Source organism: Selaginella moellendorffii, unplaced genomic scaffold (assembly GCF_000143415.4).
Source record: "Selaginella moellendorffii unplaced genomic scaffold, v1.0 SELMOscaffold_13, whole genome shotgun sequence".
NCBI classification, from domain to species: Eukaryota; Viridiplantae; Streptophyta; class Lycopodiopsida; order Selaginellales; family Selaginellaceae; genus Selaginella; species Selaginella moellendorffii.
The window spans coordinates 1,725,353-1,743,469 of NW_003314274.1; the positions used below are offsets into that span (position 1 = coordinate 1,725,353).

At 45.5% G+C, this 18,117-nt stretch overlaps 4 protein-coding genes across 13 annotated transcripts; all 4 read right to left on the bottom strand.

Annotated features, from left to right (window-relative positions):
* Positions 1-33: 33 nt before the first annotated feature.
* LOC9645546 lies at positions 34-1,814 on the bottom strand. Of its 2 annotated transcripts, none has more exons than XM_002969998.2 (3): positions 1,685-1,814; positions 883-1,603; positions 34-819 (listed from the first exon to the last, which is right to left on the bottom strand). In XM_002969998.2, exons 2-3 carry the CDS (start codon positions 1,566-1,568, stop codon positions 87-89), a joined length of 1,419 nt encoding a protein of 472 aa, XP_002970044.1. In that variant the 5' UTR covers positions 1,569-1,603; positions 1,685-1,814; the 3' UTR covers positions 34-86. The 2 variants fall into 2 exon arrangements, with proteins under 2 accessions (XP_002970044.1, XP_024530467.1); XM_024674699.1 differs by having other exon boundaries at positions 883-1,606.
* A 125-nt stretch (positions 1,815-1,939) lies between these two features.
* On the bottom strand, positions 1,940-5,146 carry LOC9646086 (membralin). 8 transcript variants are annotated; one of them, XM_024674698.1, is made up of 15 exons: positions 4,807-5,146; positions 4,673-4,729; positions 4,305-4,613; positions 4,178-4,256; positions 4,070-4,131; positions 3,903-3,997; positions 3,774-3,853; positions 3,632-3,715; positions 3,467-3,583; positions 3,325-3,410; positions 3,160-3,266; positions 3,015-3,106; positions 2,886-2,962; positions 2,176-2,831; positions 1,940-2,113 (listed from the first exon to the last, which is right to left on the bottom strand). In XM_024674698.1, exons 1-14 carry the CDS (start codon positions 4,969-4,971, stop codon positions 2,235-2,237), a joined length of 2,007 nt encoding a protein of 668 aa, XP_024530466.1. In that variant the 5' UTR covers positions 4,972-5,146; the 3' UTR covers positions 1,940-2,113; positions 2,176-2,234. The 8 variants fall into 8 exon arrangements, with proteins under 8 accessions (XP_024530466.1, XP_024530465.1, XP_024530464.1 ...); XM_024674697.1 differs by having other exon boundaries at positions 2,176-2,834; XM_024674696.1 differs by having other exon boundaries at positions 3,467-3,715; positions 4,070-4,119.
* Positions 5,147-5,211: 65 nt separating this feature from the next.
* Positions 5,212-6,842, bottom strand: LOC9646087 (glutathione S-transferase TCHQD). Its single transcript, XM_002970000.2, has 2 exons — positions 6,307-6,842; positions 5,212-5,904 (listed from the first exon to the last, which is right to left on the bottom strand). Exons 1-2 carry the CDS (start codon positions 6,513-6,515, stop codon positions 5,316-5,318), a joined length of 798 nt encoding a protein of 265 aa, XP_002970046.1. The 5' UTR covers positions 6,516-6,842; the 3' UTR covers positions 5,212-5,315.
* A 112-nt stretch (positions 6,843-6,954) lies between these two features.
* LOC9646088 (endoplasmic reticulum metallopeptidase 1) lies at positions 6,955-12,515 on the bottom strand. 2 transcript variants are annotated; one of them, XM_024674689.1, is made up of 21 exons: positions 12,457-12,515; positions 10,399-10,481; positions 10,237-10,338; positions 10,078-10,184; positions 9,917-10,017; positions 9,752-9,839; positions 9,611-9,699; positions 9,417-9,556; positions 9,215-9,368; positions 9,040-9,157; positions 8,854-8,950; positions 8,700-8,799; positions 8,590-8,646; positions 8,419-8,537; positions 8,230-8,354; positions 7,954-8,178; positions 7,756-7,901; positions 7,539-7,696; positions 7,404-7,486; positions 7,260-7,345; positions 6,955-7,209 (listed from the first exon to the last, which is right to left on the bottom strand). In XM_024674689.1, the coding sequence occupies exons 1-21, from the start codon at positions 12,499-12,501 to the stop codon at positions 7,066-7,068; spliced, it is 2,367 nt and encodes a 788-aa protein (XP_024530457.1). In that variant the 5' UTR covers positions 12,502-12,515; the 3' UTR covers positions 6,955-7,065. The 2 variants fall into 2 exon arrangements, with proteins under 2 accessions (XP_024530457.1, XP_024530456.1); XM_024674688.1 differs by lacking the exon at positions 12,457-12,515 and adding an exon at positions 10,549-10,858.
* Between the last annotated feature and the right edge of the window lie 5,602 nt (positions 12,516-18,117).

Here is an 18,117-nt window from a genome sequence, read left to right on the forward strand (position 1 = left end):
TCTGGGACGAGATAAAAAGGAAGAAGAGAAAAGTAACGATCAAAAGAAAGGCCGCCTCGCCCGCTAGCTAGCTAGCTTTGGTCGAGCTAGAAGAAATCTCTACACAGCTCCTTGCGGAGCTTGCGAGAGAATGGCTGACACGCATCGCGGCTCAAGTCCACGGCCGCAGCCAAGGCCATGAAAACCGCGGCGTCCTCCACGCACGTAATGTACCTGGTCGAGAGCTGGACAGTGGCCCTGGACGCCGACGACGAGGAGGTCGAGTTACTTCTCCTCCCGCTGCCACTGCCACCGCGCCGCAGCTCGCAGTTCATCACGAAGCCACTGTCCGTGGTCGGGAGGCCGAGGTAGAAGGAACAATCTCCACTGCTGCGAGGACTCGGGAGTGGAGAGTGGTGGACGCTGGGGCCTGTGTCAATGGAGAACTCGCCGGCTTTGTTGGAGGAGGGGATGGTGGTCTCGGACACGAGGATGGAGCCGGTGTGGGAGATGAGCTGGAACTTTAGCCCCAGCCTTCCGCCATCCTGCCGCCACGCCTCGAGTCGCCCCCAGGCCCTCCACGAGTAGTACGAGTGGCCGCCATGCACCACGTCGGTTGCCGAGGAGCACGAGTCGGGCACGAGGATGAGCCAGCCGCCCGGGTTGCTCCGGCTGACTTCGTCCGAGCCCGTGAACGGCACGAAGGGTGTCACCATCGAAGCCGCCGCGACCGGGGAGCCCGACAGGTCGTGGATTGTCACGAGCCAGCTCTTTCTTTCTCGGCTGTTGCCGCTCTCCTCCCTGGGAGTCCGGCTTGGTGTGAGATCTCCTTGCACCATCCTGGAAGAGAGACACTGTGAGAAACTTGGCAAGCCAAATAAAAAAAGAAACTCGTGCTCTGACCTCGTCCTGCCTTTGCTGAATTTGCAGCTGAAAACTGGCTGCTGCTTCTTTCCTGCGCCCTTCCCCTTCACCTGGACAATCTGGGGGCTCAATGCAATGTCGCCATCGAATTGGAACTCGTAGCGCGGATCCGACTCTAGCTTCACCGCAGCGTGGAGCTCCATTCCACTAATGAAGCTGCCCATTTTGACCCAGCCTCCGTGTAGAAGCAACCCGTCTGTCCAATCTGAATCTGCGCTGATTGGTACTCTGAAAACTCCCAAAACTTTGCTGCTGATGCTGCTGCCGCTGCTGTTGCCGTATCCCTGCCTGCCTGCGTATACAACCAATTCCACGCTTGGAGCTGACCCGCTTCCCACGCGCAGCAGACATGACGCCGGGTTTGGCGACAGGAGCTTGTTGAAGACGGTGGCGTCGATGTAGAAGTTTGCAGCAACAGATCGAGAATCTGGCTCTCCAAAGACGAGTGGAACCTGTGAAGTCTGCGGTTGACACCCAGGAAATCTGATCTCGCAGAAGAAGCAATTGCTGCTCGAGGGAATCCCGATTCTGCCCAAGCTTCTAGTCCTGCTTCGCCGCTTCAACGACGAAGAGCCTGCATCTGTACCCCCTGTTCCTGTTGAAGCAGGATTAATGCGGAGCCCGAGACCCGCCACGGACAGCTTGACAAAGTCCCTGGCATCCATTCCCTTCAATCGTCAGAGTGCTGTTACTGCTGCTGCTGCACGAAGAAGCAGAAGAGGAAGAAGAAGAAAACGGTGATACGGCGGATGATCCATAGTGAAAGAAGAAAAAGTGGTACCTCCGAGCTAAGGATTCTTCGTTTTGTATAAGTTTGCTCGGACAGCTTCTCTGTTTACGTCATGCGAGGAAACGGTTGATGGCGGGCTGGGCCATGTTCCCATGTGTATGGCAGCTGGCACTCTCTTTCATATCCCTGGCGGTTGGATCATCCTGCTGACAGCCTCTTTGGACGGGTTCGCCCCAACAGCGCGAGCATATGCTTGACAGCTTTCGAGACTCCTGTTCCTGCAAAGAACAGCTTAAAAGCAGGATCATAAAAACACACTATTGATTCCCTCTGAGCTTTCCGATTTGACACACAACAGCACACAAGTTCTTTACTACCAATCCGTTGTAAACTAACCAACCGACGATATAGACATGACCGGAACCTGGTGAAGGAGAGCTGCTGCCTGGACGAAGAAAAAAGTTTTCAGCCACCATTTTCCTGGAACCCGAGATTATAAACGAGTCAGTCCACTATCAAGAAAAGCGATTCTGGTTACCAACCATCTCGTAGTCGTGAAGAAGATTAACCTGGTGTTTTGGATCGTCACCGCAATATGTTGCTATGTATCCGCCTCGCTTCCAGCTTCTTGAGTCCTGTTGTTCCTCTGTCGCAAGCCACCGTTGTCGTCCTCGGCGCCACCCGTCCCTACAGTGGTTGTCGTCCCTGCTGGCTCCGGTTCAGGCTCCCTGAAGTCCCGGAATATGGGAAGGAAGGAAACCAATGCCGTTGACGGGCTCCCTAAGGTCCACGGAAACACGGAACCGAATGCTGTGATGGGAGCAGCCTGAATGATAGGAGCATTAGCCGCTGGGGTTGGAGGGCCCTCGGCTTGAGTGTTCTCCACAGAAGCATCTGGCACGCCAACAGTAGAATCTAGACTATCCGTCATTCTGTCCGAAGGAATCTGGGCTGCGTTGGAAGTTCTCGAGCTGTTGGAAGACTGCAACCCGCCTACTTCGAAAGTTCCAGTCATAAATCCTAAGGAAGTCCTAGAGCCATTGTTCCCTTCTACTCTTTGTTCTGCAGATCTTGGCGGGTTGACAGGGTTTAGCCGCGTCACTTGCACAGCTGAAGTCAGTATTGCCGACGACGTTACATGTAACCCCTGCTGCTGAAGTAGCTCCCTTCTACGTAGATATACTTGTAATGCAGGTATCTGCTGACAGGCCCCATCGAATCGTAAGAAGCAGCAGGCATGTCAATGTCTTACCTCAAAACGATTCCAAAAAAATAAAACCAGGTGCTGCATGAATCCCGCAGTTGCTGAAAACGCGAGATAAGAGAATCCTGAAAAAGGAGACAAGTTCAGCAATGTGCTAAAGTGAGTTTGCAATCATACCGTATGTATAAGAGAAGAAGTAGATGTGAAACACCATGAAGTAGAGAAAGAAAAATCGAGGAAAATACTGCATTGAGATTCTGGTTCTGACACTGCAATCACCATATTAAGGTCAATAATCAAAATGCAAATGGAAGAAACTTGCCTGATCATTGTAAAGAGTTCGCATAGCCACACCAAAGTCAAAACCATGAAAGCTAAGAGCTGATCGTCGAAAAACTCAAATAGAAAAAACAAAATACCGATCATAATCTGTAAATACAAGGGAGCATTAAAACAAATGAATGAAGCGTTCGATGTTCATACTTACAGGCACAAAAACTAGTGACTCAAACACATGGATAAAGATAAGATGGAAGGTAGGAAGACGATGTCGTGCGTGATGCTGCAGTTGGACTGTCAAGCAGGGAAAGAAGGTTTAGCACAGAACACAATTTCAAGAAAAACCAGACCTGTGAATTTCAGCATTCGAGCTTGCGTTTCTCTGAGGGTGAACGAAACAGACATTGTTGTGGTGAAAAACACAAATAATGACATTATCAGCACCCCGAACTTGAAAACAACATAATCTACAAAAACTATGTGAGTACAGCACAAACGCATGAAGGAAAGCTTACCTTCAACTCCATGAGATACTCCACTCGACTCCTGTAGATAATTGAGGTTGTAGAGCTCCTTTGTCTGAAAGTTATAGAGATATCCTACAGTGCACGATTCAGCCTTACACGCTTCGAGAATAAATTCGAGTGTAATTCCAACCTTTGTCCCGAGCAGTTAAGAGACTGTTCATTAGAATTGTGTCGTATCCGACGAAATTGTCAATAAGAAAACGCTGCCATCTGCTGACAAACAGATAAGTCAATAAACATAAGAAGGCTCTTTAAGCACCTGTTGCCAAAACAAGCATTTTGAGCACAAATGCTTACGTTGACCGTTCGGATTTCATGCTGGACCTTTGCAACTTCTGAAAGAATCAAATAACCCTTCAAGCCGAGAGGGCTGATATTATTCTCTCATCTCATGCAATTTTCAACCGAAACGAAAAAGACGTATACCTTTTCGACGCTGTACAAGTACATTGGATCATGGATTTTGCCTCGCTTATCTGCCCGGTCTACTGTATTTCAATATGAGAACCAACAAGAAACATTTCTCTGGCTTACCAATCAAGGAATCCTTCCAGGCAACGGCACGTCGATCGCCCTTCAGCGTGGCGGCAAACGATTCCCAGCCCGCGATCCTCTAAAATGTGCATCTTAGGGACAAATCGTTCAGATAAGATAGCCTTACCCAAACTTGCGCAAAAGTTCTCATACTTTGCTCCATGTTCTTAAGGAAGCTACTCCATTTACTCAAATAGTGTAGGAGAGTCGTGCCGGCAACATTAGCTCGGAACGCTTCATCTCCGCCAGAAACATCCTCAGAAGCGGTCTCACCATCATCCTCACCTTCCGATACCTTCGCTTTGCTCTTAGACCCGGCTTCGTGAAACCAAAACTTCCACCCAGCATTTTGAGCCGTCTCAGGTTGATCCTGGTGAGTAAGGGGGCTGAACAGGAATTGGTGTTGCTCCTCGAAAGCTCTACTGCTGCCGGTAATCTAGAACCAAAATGACAAACAATATCAAATGAATCACAAGAGTTCCTGCATTTGAGTACCTTCACTTGTATGAGCTGCGCGTCAGAGGCGGCATGAAACTCAGTAGCACAACCGGGCTGCAAGAAAAAAAAAAACCAAAATCACCATCACCTCCGAAAGGAGAGAAGAAAAAAAGCAGAGAAAGAAGGCAAACCTGGGCCACGAAGTTGACATGCATCACAACGAGCAGCGCCAGCAGCACTACCGCATTGAAGAGGCAAAGATACTCGAGGACAGTCCGGAACCTGGGAGTGAGAAGCCGCGCAAGCACGCCGGACAGGCGCGCGTGGACTCTCAAGAATGTCTGCTCCGGATCCATTTCCTCCGGAATTCGGCTCCGCCCTGGCTTCCGCTACCCCATCCTCAAAACCCTAGCTTCGCGCTGGGCTCTTCTCCCGCGTCGAGCCGCGCACACCGATTCCAACCGCCCTAATTCCCAATCCCTGACCCCATGATCACCCGGCCGCCATCGCCGATTACCTAGCCCGCCGCGATCGCCCGCCGGTGAGCGCCATCGCCATCGCACCGATCATAAGAGAGAGGGAATCCGGGGTGTTTATTCTCGGCAAATGGTACGGAGGTATATTCTGCACGGAAGCACCCGTAGGCACTACGGAAGGCATATTCTGTACGGCAAACTATCTTCTAGCGCTGTGTTGTTCTCTAGTATCTTTTCAGCATGGTTCTGGCGACCACGTTTAGAACCGATGATAGCAGCAAGTTGATCTTCCCCAGCCCCTTGGAGTACTTGCCAATGCAAACTTTGTAGCTCTCGCGAGTTTTCACCTTGGCCCAGTAGACCATCAGGTGTGGCCGCGTGTGGATCATCTCCTTCTCCTGCTTCATCAGCTCGATCCTGGCCAGCAGCGGGGAGAACATCACGTCGGCCATGGAGAAGCTCTCCCCGGCCAAGTAATTGTTGGTGGCGGCCAGCTCCGCCTCGGCGTCCTCGAGGAGGCCGACGAGGTGCTCCCGGTTGGCCTGGATGGCGTCCGTGTCCTTGAGGAGCTCCTCCAGGGCGTGCATGTCGTGGAGCTTGGCGTGGTACTTGTTGGCCAGGTCGGGGTTCTCGGCCATCCGGGCGATGAGGACCTGGCGCTTGAAGCGGCTGTGGTATTGGAGGTACTTAGGTGGAGTCGCGCTCAGCGTGAAGAGCTTGGGGTCCCAGGCGTCCACCTTGCGCTGCCACTGGAGGGACTTCTCGCAATCGAACTTGTCGCCTCCTAGCGCCTTGTCGAACTTGTCAATGTATCTGGAATGAATATTCACGTAAGTTTCTAGCAACAAAGCTATGACCAACTTCAAACGAAGATCGCTAAAACTAGACCACCACTCAGTTAAAAACCTCAGAAAATCTCTATGGATCATCTCGGAGTTAGAAGTACGTAAGTTTCTAGCAACAAAGCTATGACCAAATTTCTTCAAACGAAGATCGCTAAAACTAGACCACCACTCAAAGCAAACTCTAAAAACCACTTGAAAAACTTAAGTGAATGCCTGGAATAGATACGGATCGTCCCGGAGGTTTCTAGCAACAAAGCTATGACCAAGTTTCTTTAAAGGAGGATCGCTAAAACTAGACCACCACTCAATGAAAATCTAACTCTAAAACCACTTAAAAACTTAGAACATCTATCGGAGGAGGAGAACTTACTGGACAATGGCGAGACTCCCTCGAGTAACACGGTTGCCATTGATGAGCACTGGAATTCGGCCATTCGGATGCTCGCGGAAGAACTCGGCGTCCAAGTTCCTGGCCTTCAAAGGATTGATGCTGTAATCCCAGTAATCCAGGCCCTTCTCTTCCAGCGCCATTCGAGCCTGCTGGCTTTGCAGCGACAAGGGATGGTGATAGAACTGCATTCTTGCTCCGTCGCACGATCACTAGATCACACCATCGGCGCCCTTCCCTGAAAACCTCGATGGAGGTCAGCCATGATCATGATCGCCAGTACCAGCGCCGGCGGCAGCGGCATCTAGAAATTTCCTCATCCATCCCCTCCCAGAGGCACTAATCCACGAAATTTCGAGCTCGAGATCGGATTCTCGGACGCCGCGACCGATATTTCGCTTGAGCGCGTGAGATCGGCCGGATCGCGGCCGCGCTCGAGAATCTGGAGCCCCAGAGCCGACGAGGACTCACCTCCCAGCAGCGCGCGTCGATCGGCGCCTTGGCCGCGCCCCTCCTCCTCTCTTCACTGGAGCGAACTGACACGAATGGGGATGAGAGCCATTCCTTCACAGAGCGACGAGCAATGGGGATCCAACGGCTGCGGCAAAGCCACATCCAACGACTGTGCGCTCTTTTAACGTTTTCTTTGTTTTTCCTCTTGTTTAGTATATTCGCGGGCCTGTTCTATACAGTGTCGAGTGTTCGTGTTCTACTCACACTAGAGTCTCCAGAAGAGTTGGCTCAAATTTCGTAGGACGAAAGGTATGTGGTACCCGCAACGACAGCGGCCCACGGTGGGAATTTTTGCATCAAGACGATCGTTGTCTTGTCTAGTTTTTGATCCAAAACTCCCAATTCGATCCGGAGAGGAGGGGAGATTTTTGCCTGGAAAATCTATCTGTCAGCAAAGCGAAAAAGATGAAAGTGGTGCTTACGTCCATCCAGAATTTCCAGGTCTCGCTGCTCTTGCCACTGAATCGACATACGTAGGATGGCGGACCGCCATTTACGATCTCATAGCCTGCAAACAAGTGAATTTTTTAATTTGAGAAAACGCTAGACTCTCAAGGAAAAGTTACCAGGCAAGCTTTGGTTCGAGAGTGACCAGTTCAGTAACGGGCCAGTGACGTTAATCGCAGCGCCCCAGACTTCTTGCAGTGATCTGCAATATATTTTTTGTCGATGATGAAATACAAAACGCGTTTCTCGCTTACCCCAAGTCGAGCTCGAAGAACAAACGTCGAGTCCCCTGAGTCCCGGGTATCGACTCCGTCAGGAGAAGTTTTGGAAGAGAGGCCTGCGGATATGGAGGCCCAGCTAGTGTTGGAACTTGAAAGCTGCGAGAGAGCATCAAGGATATGGGATATAGAGCCTGGAAATGCATAAAGTGAGAGAGTTTGTGCCAGGAAAACAAAACACACAAAGATATACCAGGAAAGTATTTGCACCAGAATGTTGCGAGAGCGTCGGCTCCGCGGCCAGACTCTCGCGTACAAGTGGTGCATGCTTGAAAACAAAAGTCATTGGATTTGGATCCACAGTTGCGAAGTCGTGACTTGCTTCGATGATTGAATCCCCTGCCACGTTTTCGATAAATTAGCCAGATGAAAGATTTCCGAAACAACAAACCTGATGTTCTAAAACTATGTTGAAGTATGATGCGCTTTGGAGCTAAAGTGCTGTAAGGAAATGTACCCGACGTTCCAACTGAAACTCCCACGGAAATTGCGAGCAGCAACCAGATGATCCGGGGTTTAGCAAGTACGTGCGCTAAACCGGGTATAATATGACCCACAGACACCACAACAGCTAAGCCCATTATAAATGCGATGACGACGTCCGCCACAAAGAAACCTGAAACAAATGCTCATCAACGTTACAACATTTATTCCATAATAATATTACCAAAAGGATCCGGATGAGCTCCAACCATTCCCAGTTTTTCCACAATAAATTCGACGAAAACAACGACAAAGAAAATGGTGTAAGCCGATGGAAGCAAGCCCGGAAGAATGTACCCGAGCAATGATCTGGAGGAAGAAAAAAGAGATGTGGTGAGAAACTGGATGAAAACCATGTATGCGTATATCATACCGCAAAGAATGCTGACCAAATCTCTTCTGTAAAAGCTGCAAAACGTGGATAGCTGGAATCATAAATAACGCCCACCAGCATGGAAAATAGCTGCTCATTGCACCAGAAAGTATCAAGACCTGAGACTTTAGGATCAGTAAAGTGTCATCAAAGTTTAAGCTCACGACTTACAGCAGCCTCTAGACCATATAAACCCGTGGCTCCCCAGTGAGACGCAACAATTTTCTCCTGCATGCAGCATTACGGTGTAAGACAAAACCAAAACTTTTGTGACGTCGTACCTGAGTGGAGTGTGGCCTGGAAGATAAAACGCGAGGCAGTAGCAAACCCGCGACTGAAACTGGTACAAAGGTCGCCACTGCTATCAGTGGATTAGCAAACCTATAGAAGTTGTCAGTTGCTAACAACTTGAAAAGAAAATCGTGTGTGTTATACCATGCCATTGCCGTTGCTGACAAAATTAGTCTCGCTGCTGCTAGCATCACGGGAAAAAGAACAGCCAGAACACATCCTAATCCATGGCGAACCGCACCTACAATTACAGAAAACAAAAACAAAAAATAGAAAAACGGAGAAAAAGGAAAAGATTAAGCAAAGCTTCCAAACTCTCGCCAAACTAACCATAAAAAATGGCTGAATAAGAGGTTTTCAGGTCATCGCTAAAGAAATATGGCACTGCAAGTACAATGAGGAGAGGAAGGTAATGCAAGACTTGTGCCGTTTTGCGAGAGTAATGGACCTGCAAGAGGACAAAGCCAAATCAACTTCATTTCCACAATTTACCGAACCTGCTTACCATAAACTTGCCGAGAATATCAAAATAAACATGACGGTCAGTATTTGATCCACCGGCTTGAGCTCGTTGATCAGCAGTCTTAAGCTCTGGAGCGCTTGTGAAACCTTTAAGCAGCTCAATAAGATTCTCTCCTCGTGTCTGGATGGACCCAGATCTGCAAACTGAAGTTAGCCAAGACCGTCCAAAGTTTTTGAGTTCTTACGCAATAATTTCCGGACGATCATACGCTGTATGGTACACATAACCATTGAGAAGGAAAACTATGTCCATTCCTGGAATGTCGGCAAAATCTTGTGAGAAAATGCGGTAGTCCGTATCACCAGGTACGAGAGGAAAAACATCCTGGATCATCAAAGTTAGCTCTCTGTCTCTCTCTTTTGTGTTCGTTTTATTTACCTGAGCGACGCTGTTCGCTCCAGGAACAACTGCTGACTCCGCGTACACACGAGTTGGCCAAGTTTCTGGGCCAGATTGAACCACCAAGTCTAGAGTGACACACGAGTCAGGCCTGTAAAACAACTATAAACTTAATCGTACCAGGTCCACTCGCCCCAGTAGCCTCGACATTGATCACAGCTCCAACAGTTGATCGCCATTTATGAGTCGTAATGAAACCATGAGAGGCCTGAAAAGCTCCCAGCACTATGATGACAGCTTAAGCAACAAAGATCCGAAATGGACTTGCGGGAGTTGAGTAAATACCAGAAGGAAAACTTCTTCGGCTCCATTGAACAGAAAGATGATTGGCGATGGAGGTACCCAGCCGGAATCAACAATGTAGCGTAGAACTTCCAGCATGGACGCTGCGACATAGATCTACTTTGTGAAACCAACGGGACGTTGCAAAACCAGCGAAGACTTACCAACGCACGAGGCACAGTCTCCAGCACCGGGTGATCCCAAGGGAGAGTCGAAATGGCCGTTCACCAAAACACTGGCTTGATCGTCGGTAGCATTGTGTGCTGAAACTCTACAAAAGGAAAGCAAAAACAACATTAAGAAAAAGAGAAGAAAGTTCTTACCTCACAGCAACATTCGTATGATTTCTATACGAGAGCGCAACGTTGTGCCTCAGAAAAAGCATGCTAAAGGATCCACTAACAAGTGATTCATCCAGTTCAAGCCTGAATAGCACACAAGGTAGGCGATAAGCAAGAAAAACACAAAAGTTTGGTAGAGTTTACCTGACAGATTTGGACCTGTCCTTCAAGGCAGTGATTTGAGCTTTCAGATATTCTGCTGCTCGAGCCAACCCTTCAGTTCCTTCCTGGATTTGTTTTTACCCACAGAACGTTAAAATAGATCCCAAAGCGGAAAAATAGGAAGAAACGAACTTGACGGCCTCCAATTTCGTGAGCCAATTCCCAGACGTGATCCATCGCTCTTTGTTCCGAGAACTTGTCCAGAGGAGCGCTTCTCGGGAGTGGAGCTAAGTAGCCCTCGTGAACACACCGGGAAGCAATCCACACAAGCGCAAAGTAGAAGCCGGCGACAAGAAACAAAGCCAGGATCTCAGTAGCGAAAGAGGAGCTGCCGCCATCGCTAGCTCCTGCTGCCATGGATTTGGAGAGCTCACCATTGCCAGCAACGCGGCGATCTTGGCTTGGCGGCCGTCGCCGGCGGAGCATTCTGCGAGACTCAAGAACGCCAAGTGACCTAAAATAACACAGTGAAGTAATGGCAGGTTACTTCAAGACGGACGGTTGCGATTTGTGGTCTTCGTTTAAAAGCATTTGTGGTCTTTTCTTTTGGCACTGTATTATTATATGTCGCATTTTATTTTCCCCTTGTTTTCTGGGTTCTTATTTTTACTGTTTGTTACATTTTGCTCTTCGCGATGGGTGCCGATGCCGCTCCCTCGAATGAGGTCGATCAAGCCATAACTGCCGCAGTTTTCGTCCAGGTAAAAGTGATCGCATTGTTTTCTTGACGATCCAGAGAGATTTAAACTGCCTCTCCGATCCAGATCAAAACATCAGGCGAAAGGCATTGGAGCAGCATCTTGTGACTGAGTCTCGTTCTCCAGCTATGCGGTATTTTTTCGTTACTTACCTCTGCAGGATTCTTATTTTTAAGTTTAACTTTTTAGAAGGTAGTGGGTGCATGCAGTGCTGTTACGGATGGGGATGTTCTAGCACAACAGGTAGTAAAGTTCTTGCAATTAATGGGGTTTAACAATACTCCGGAGCTTTGGTTGGATCTTATTATGGATTCGATAATCAGCGATCGGTCTACATGAAAAACTAGAGTGCATGCTTGAGAATGTTCACGAAGGCTTGGTTAATTCAGGTATTATGCAATTTCCTCGTTCGTGTAAGACAACTTAACCAAATTTTTGCGAGGGTTATGTCAAACTAATTGGTCTTTTGATGTAGGCGTAGCAGTACGACGACAGGTGCTTGATTGAGCCCAGCATGATGATTAGCATTTCCAGGTTGACAGCTCCAACGTTTAAGCCGGCACCAATGAAAGGAGGCCCGATATCCATAGTCTCTTTGAAAGAAATGTTGATTTTATTTTTATAGGTTGTTCTTCGCTGACTTTGATTATCGGTGCAGCTTCAATGTATTCAAGATGATAGCGAACTACATCGGGATGCTGCTTCTTTGATAGAAACCGTTGCTGAAGTTACTGGCTACGAGTCATTGGAGCAGTTGTATGCTTGAGGAATGGTGAGGAAACTCGCTAGAAAGACGTCTTTTTGATGTATTGAAGAACTTTGGCCATTTGGTACCGCGATGAAGCTTACTGTCTTCCTGCATGCCGGCTCGTATCTAGCGGAGATACTTCCAAATTTTGCGAGCTGTGTTGCATTGTCAGTGTTTTAATTCCGGCAAGCAGGAAAGGTTGGAAATTTCAGGAACAGATTTTAGATGACCAGGGGATCTCAAGGGAGAGTCTAAATGGCCGCTCACCAAAACACTGGCTTGATTGTAGGTAGCATTCTGTGCTGAAACTCTACAAAAGCAAAGCAAAAACATAAGAATCTACAGAGAAGAAACGAAGGCTCTTACCTTACCTCACAGCAACATTCATATGATTTCTATACGAGAGCGCAACAGAAAATGCATGCTAAAGGATCCGCTAACAAGTGATTCATCCAGTTCAAGCCTGAGTAGCACACAAGGTAAGCAATATGCAAGAAAGACCTGTCCTTCAAGGCAGTGATTTCAGCTTTCAGACCTTCCTGGATTTGTTTTTACCCACAGAACGTTAAAAGCCAGAAAAAGGAAGATACGAACTTGACGGCCTCCAATTTCGTGAGCCAATTCCCAGACGTGATCCATCGCTCTTTGTTCCGAGAACTTGTTCAGAGGAGTGTTTCTTGGGAGTGAGCTAAGTAGCCCTCGTGAACACACCGGGAAGCAATCCAAACAAGCCCAACGACAAGAAACAAAGCCAGGATCTCAGTAGAAAAGAGGAGCTGCAGCATGGATTTGGAGAGCTCACCATTGCCAGCAACATGGCGATCCTGACTTGGCGGCCGTCACCGGCGGAGCATTCTGCGAGACAAGAACCGCAAGTGACACTGACTTGAACGGGTGATGAACAGGTCGAGTACGCGCCTGTGCTGCAAGAAAGGGGAGCATGGTGCACCTCGTCTCTCGCCGGTCATCTCGCTGTTGGACAGCGCTTGGGTGTGTTCTAGCGTCCAACAACACAAAGGACGAGTGCTTCCGGTGGCGTAGCTGCATGCGATGGCGTTCTGACTCGAGATATCTGAGCGGAAGGCAAGCACTTTTAGTTTTTTAGTAAAAAAGAGAGTACAATTATCTTATGCAGAAGTTTTCCAACCTCCACTAACAATCCATGAATCTCCATCACTTCTTGGAGTGGGAGCATTACTCCCAACTCCTTTGAGCAGGAAATTCTGTCAATATGCCAAGCATATATTTAATAGAATTGTCGGAGTCGATCGGCATTCTTAACAGGAACTTTTTCAAAGTTACCTTTCCATTTTTTCTTGACGTTTCCAAAAAGATTACTAATTGCAGAAAATAACCATTCAACTTCCTGTAAATAAATAAATAAAAGTATATAAATAAATAATTTTATTAATTATACATGTAAGAGGTAATTTTGATTGTTTTTAAAGAATGTTTTGATTTGGGATTTTGATTTAGATCTAACTTTTGCATTCTCTAAATCTCCTTTTCTTTATAGTTTTTTCAATTTTTTCTCTTTTGTTTTTGTCATTTTAGTTCATCTTTATAGTAGGGCAACAACTTTCTCCTTCTTTGACTTTAGAGTAACAATTAGTGCAGTTGCTCAATATTATGTAATTATAGTTGAGCAATCAAATTTAGTTGATTGTGACATTCATGACGTTATACAACTCCTTCTACTCTTGATACCAATCCTTACATCTAGTTGGAGTTCTTCCATGGGAGTCATAGAGATGATATGTACCCTTCATTTGATCATTTTACAATAATTGCCATATATTATTCTTGGGATGATGCTCGGCATTTGTGTGAGTTTTTTACATGTTTTTAACAAATAGTGTGTAAGTGACTAATTTTTCCATTATACTTTACTCACTTAACCACACATTTTACCACTTAAAAAAGTCTCACTCATAACCTTTATAAGTCCTATTTTGGACTTGGGGATATGTTAGTCTTGTGAATAACATTTATACCACTAAACCTTTGCACTTGGTCCAAGTGCTCCATGTGTCTGATCCCATGATAAATACCCCAAAAGCACCACTAACATCTCAACCCGTTACATTAAAACTATATTTATTTACCTTTGTTTTATTAGTAGTTCAAGACCACCTGTGCCATAGTCCTATCTCTCAAGACTGAACCCCCCATCTACGAGCGGTCATTCCATGACCACCCTTTAGCATCCTTATAATGCCCAAAGACATAAAAAACACCCTTCCCTAATGTCTCTTCCTTGGTCCTCACCAAGTCCCTCTGCATCCCTAATTGTGCTCATCAACATTGCCATTGGGTTAAGGCTTAAAAGCTTGACCACTAAGTCCCACTAACCTCTAGAACTTCTTTACTATGTGATCATATCCTTAGTCACTACACAAGAGGATTGCTCATCTTCCTTTCTATAGTTTGGGACTTCGAGACAATATTTCAAAATACCGTGGCTCTATGCAAGCCTTGTGGGTATTCTCCCCACCTTTCGCCTTTATGTGCTCTAGCCATGTGGCTAGAGCGAGGTTCTAATAAGTCATACTAGGTATCTAAGTAGGTAGTGCCACCCACACTTAAATTCAATTATTCGATCTCCTGGGGGAGCTAGAGTTGACTCTTGAACACTTTACCATATTACCCACTTGTCCATCCATGTTCATTCATTCCTCAATGGTTATATCATCACCCATGATATAGGTATTACCTTCTTTAGTCATACTAGCCTTTCTTGGCTAAATTGGCTCCCCTAGAGTCTTCCCCTCTACTATACTTTTGGAACTCACCAAACCCTTCAAGGTCTAAAATACAATCACTTTAGGCTTTCACCCTCGAATTCGGACTTGGACTCAAACTCGGACTCGGATTCAATCTCGGTCTTGGTCTTGGTCTCGGTCTTAGTCTCCTCAGCTTGACCTCGGACTCCATCTTAAGTCCATTTTAGACTCAACCTCGAACTCTATCTCGGATCCATTTCATACTCTATCTGAGGTCTATCTCAGGTCCATCTTGAGTCCATCTTGGATTCATTTGGGACTTCATCTCAAGTTCCATCTCAAGTCCATCTCGAGTCCATCTTAGACTTCATCTTAGGTTTCATCTCGAGTCCATCTCAGGTTCCATTTCGGGTCCATCTTAGGTTCCCTCTTGGGTCCATCTCGAGTTCCATCTCAGGTCCATCTCGAACTCCATCTCAGACTCTATCTTAGACTCCATCTTGAACTCCATCTTGGGTCCATCTCAAACTCCACCTCGGGCTCTATCTCAAGTCCATCTCAGACTCTATCTTGGGTCTATCTTGAGTCCATCTCGGGTCCATCTTGTGTCCCTTTTCTAGAGACTTGTTTATTTATCACTTCATTGGGACTTTGACTATTACTCTCAAGTTTTCAAGTTAAAACTTTTAGTTCAAATGTATTATGTTTGTTTGGCTTCCACTTTGACCACTACATGTGGCACCATTTGGGCTCCACTTTAGGGTTTAGGGATTTGTATCTTACATAGTGTTGTAATGGTATAATAGTTTGAGTGTAGCCACTAGTGAGGATTGGAGTATTCTCCTGGACATCTTCAAATGCACATTTGGATATACCAACAATTATGATGATGCCTTCTAATAATTGCATCAATTTTATCAAGGGCCATTTGAGTTAGTGATGCAATTTAGCATTCATTTCCGAAGACTCTTGCTTCATATGGAACCAAATATATCAAAGTGGATCAAATTAGGAATGTTGTGGTTAGCACTTCGTCAAAATCTTGTAGGACTTATGTATGTACTTGTTCCAGCCACCCTTGATAATGTTCTTCATTTGGCACAATGTTATGAAATGTCACCTCTTCCATTCTTATAGCACATCCTTTAGCTCCATTTCATGTAAGAGGTGGTCTTGTTCCAATGGAGGTTGATGCTATTGTTGCTCGAGTTTATGGACAAAGGTAAAGATGTGGTTGTGGCCGTGATGTCTACTATTGGACGTGTGATGAAGTTAGTTACGCTTATGGGCATTGTCGGTGTTGTTAGCGTTTTTCAGATTAGCGATCTTCATTTCCAGGGTGGAAACCTTGGTATCAACAACGCTCTATTGGTGCTGCTGTAATGGAAAGTTTGGACGCCAAGATGCTTCTAGGAAATAATGAGTCACACGAGTAGTAGAGGGTCCTTGCATAAATAAATCAATAACAGGAGTAAGGGTTCATTTGGCACTAGTTCATTTAGTGTTTATTTTTTAAGCTTGTTTTCATAATAAAAGGTCTTCTATTATTCTTTTCATGTTGGTTGATACAACTTTGAATTTATCTTCTATTGCTCAACCTATTTCTACACATTGCCATTTATATTTGTGTCATATGGTAGAGGCAATTTTCATTCTTTATGGCAATGACCGTACACATACATATGTACAAGATGAAGTGGACCTAGTTGTGGGTGTAAGCAATTTCGAGGGTATGGATTGATTGTAGCACAATCAATTGTGACTTTGAAATTTCTCTTTTTTGTCTCATACTTCCTTATATTTGTTCCATTGTTTTCACCTTTGTTCCTTTTTGTCCCTTTGCTTCTACCTCTGCTTCAATCACTTTTATCTCCCCATTACTTCCTTTTATGTTTTAGTCTTATTCCTCTATTCTCTCTTTTGATCCTTCTGATGATCTTTATATTAGAGTGGTTGGCTGATGTGAGACAAAAATCCCTAAGTCCTAAAGTGAAGCCAAAAAAGGTGCCATATGGTAATGATTGAAACAAAAGTCTAACAAGTATAACATTTTTGGACCAAAAGCTCCAACTTGAGTGGAACTCTAAATGAAGTGCTTGAGGAATGAGCATGAAGCAATCAATGAATGAATCTCTAAAAAAGGACATAAGAAGGACTAACACATGGCAAGTGTTGTGATACATAGAAGTGTTAGGAATGAGTCCAAAATAGAGTTCGAGAAGGAGTTCAAGATGGAGTTCAAGAAGGAGTTTGCGATGGAGTCCAATATAGAGTTCAAGATGGACTCGAGATGGAGTCCGAGATGGATCTAAGATCTTCGGAGTCTAAGATGAACTTGAGATGGAGTCTGAGATGGACCTGAGATGGAGTCTGAGATGGACCTGAGATGGAGTCTGAGATGGACCTGAGATGGAGTCTGAGATGGACCCAAGATGGAGTTCGAGTTCAAGTTTGAGATGGATCTAAGATGGAGTTTAAGGTCGAGACCTGTAGTGCATGTGATCATGGGATGAGATTTGGATATACTGTCACCGTGGATCCTTGGAACCTTGGGGGATAAATGGGGATAAAATAGCCACTAAGGACTCTCTTATCAAGCAATTGCCCCTTTTCCAGTTGGCTTAAAGGGAGAGAAATAAGGTGTGTTATAGTTGATATCGGAGCAAATAACATGGGTTCGATTCCCATTGATTAGTGGTTACTTAAAAATATAATATACCCTTGAGCAAGGTATATTTCTACCCCTAAATTTGAATTTGAAATCATTTGAAATCAATGGAAGGATTGGTAGATTCAGTGCGAAGATGGAGTTCGAGATGGACCCAAAATGGAGCATTTGTCTCCCAAACCCTAGGACCCTACGCTGATATATCGGTAGTACCTTTGGGTGTCGGTTATGGAATTGGACATATGGAGCATTTGGACTAAGTGCAAAGGCTATAGATGCTATTTATGGGGCTAATAAGTCCTTAAGTTCGAAATAAAACTTTTGGAGGTTGTGAGTAAAATTCCTTCAAATGGTCAAAAGTGTGGTTAAGTGACTAAAGTAGAAAGGAAAATTTAGTTGCTTATAACTAACTCATGAAGGAGTATAACAATCTCTTTGAATTTGATTTATTATCTAGCTAAGATTGCAATATGTCATTCTATTCCAATTGGGGATGCTCATCCAATTAAGGTTTTTGTTTGTTGTCAGTCACTAAAAGAGATTAAGATTTTATGTGCAAACTTCAAGGGGATGTTGGAAAAGGGTGTTATTTGAAAGTCGTGGAGTCTTTGGGTGTGTGAACCTCATCCTTTGATGAAACCTGATGGGAGTATTTGTTTTTATATTGATTATTATTTATTAAATAAAGTGACAATCCCAGATGTGTACCCTCTTCCTCACATTGCTAATATTTTATATCGTTTGGAAAGAAGTTGTTAATTCACCAAGTTAAATTTTACCTCTAGGTATTGACAAGTGTTGATGGGTAAAAAGGATATTCTTAAAATTGCTTTTTGTACACCATTTGTTTTATATAAGTTTTTG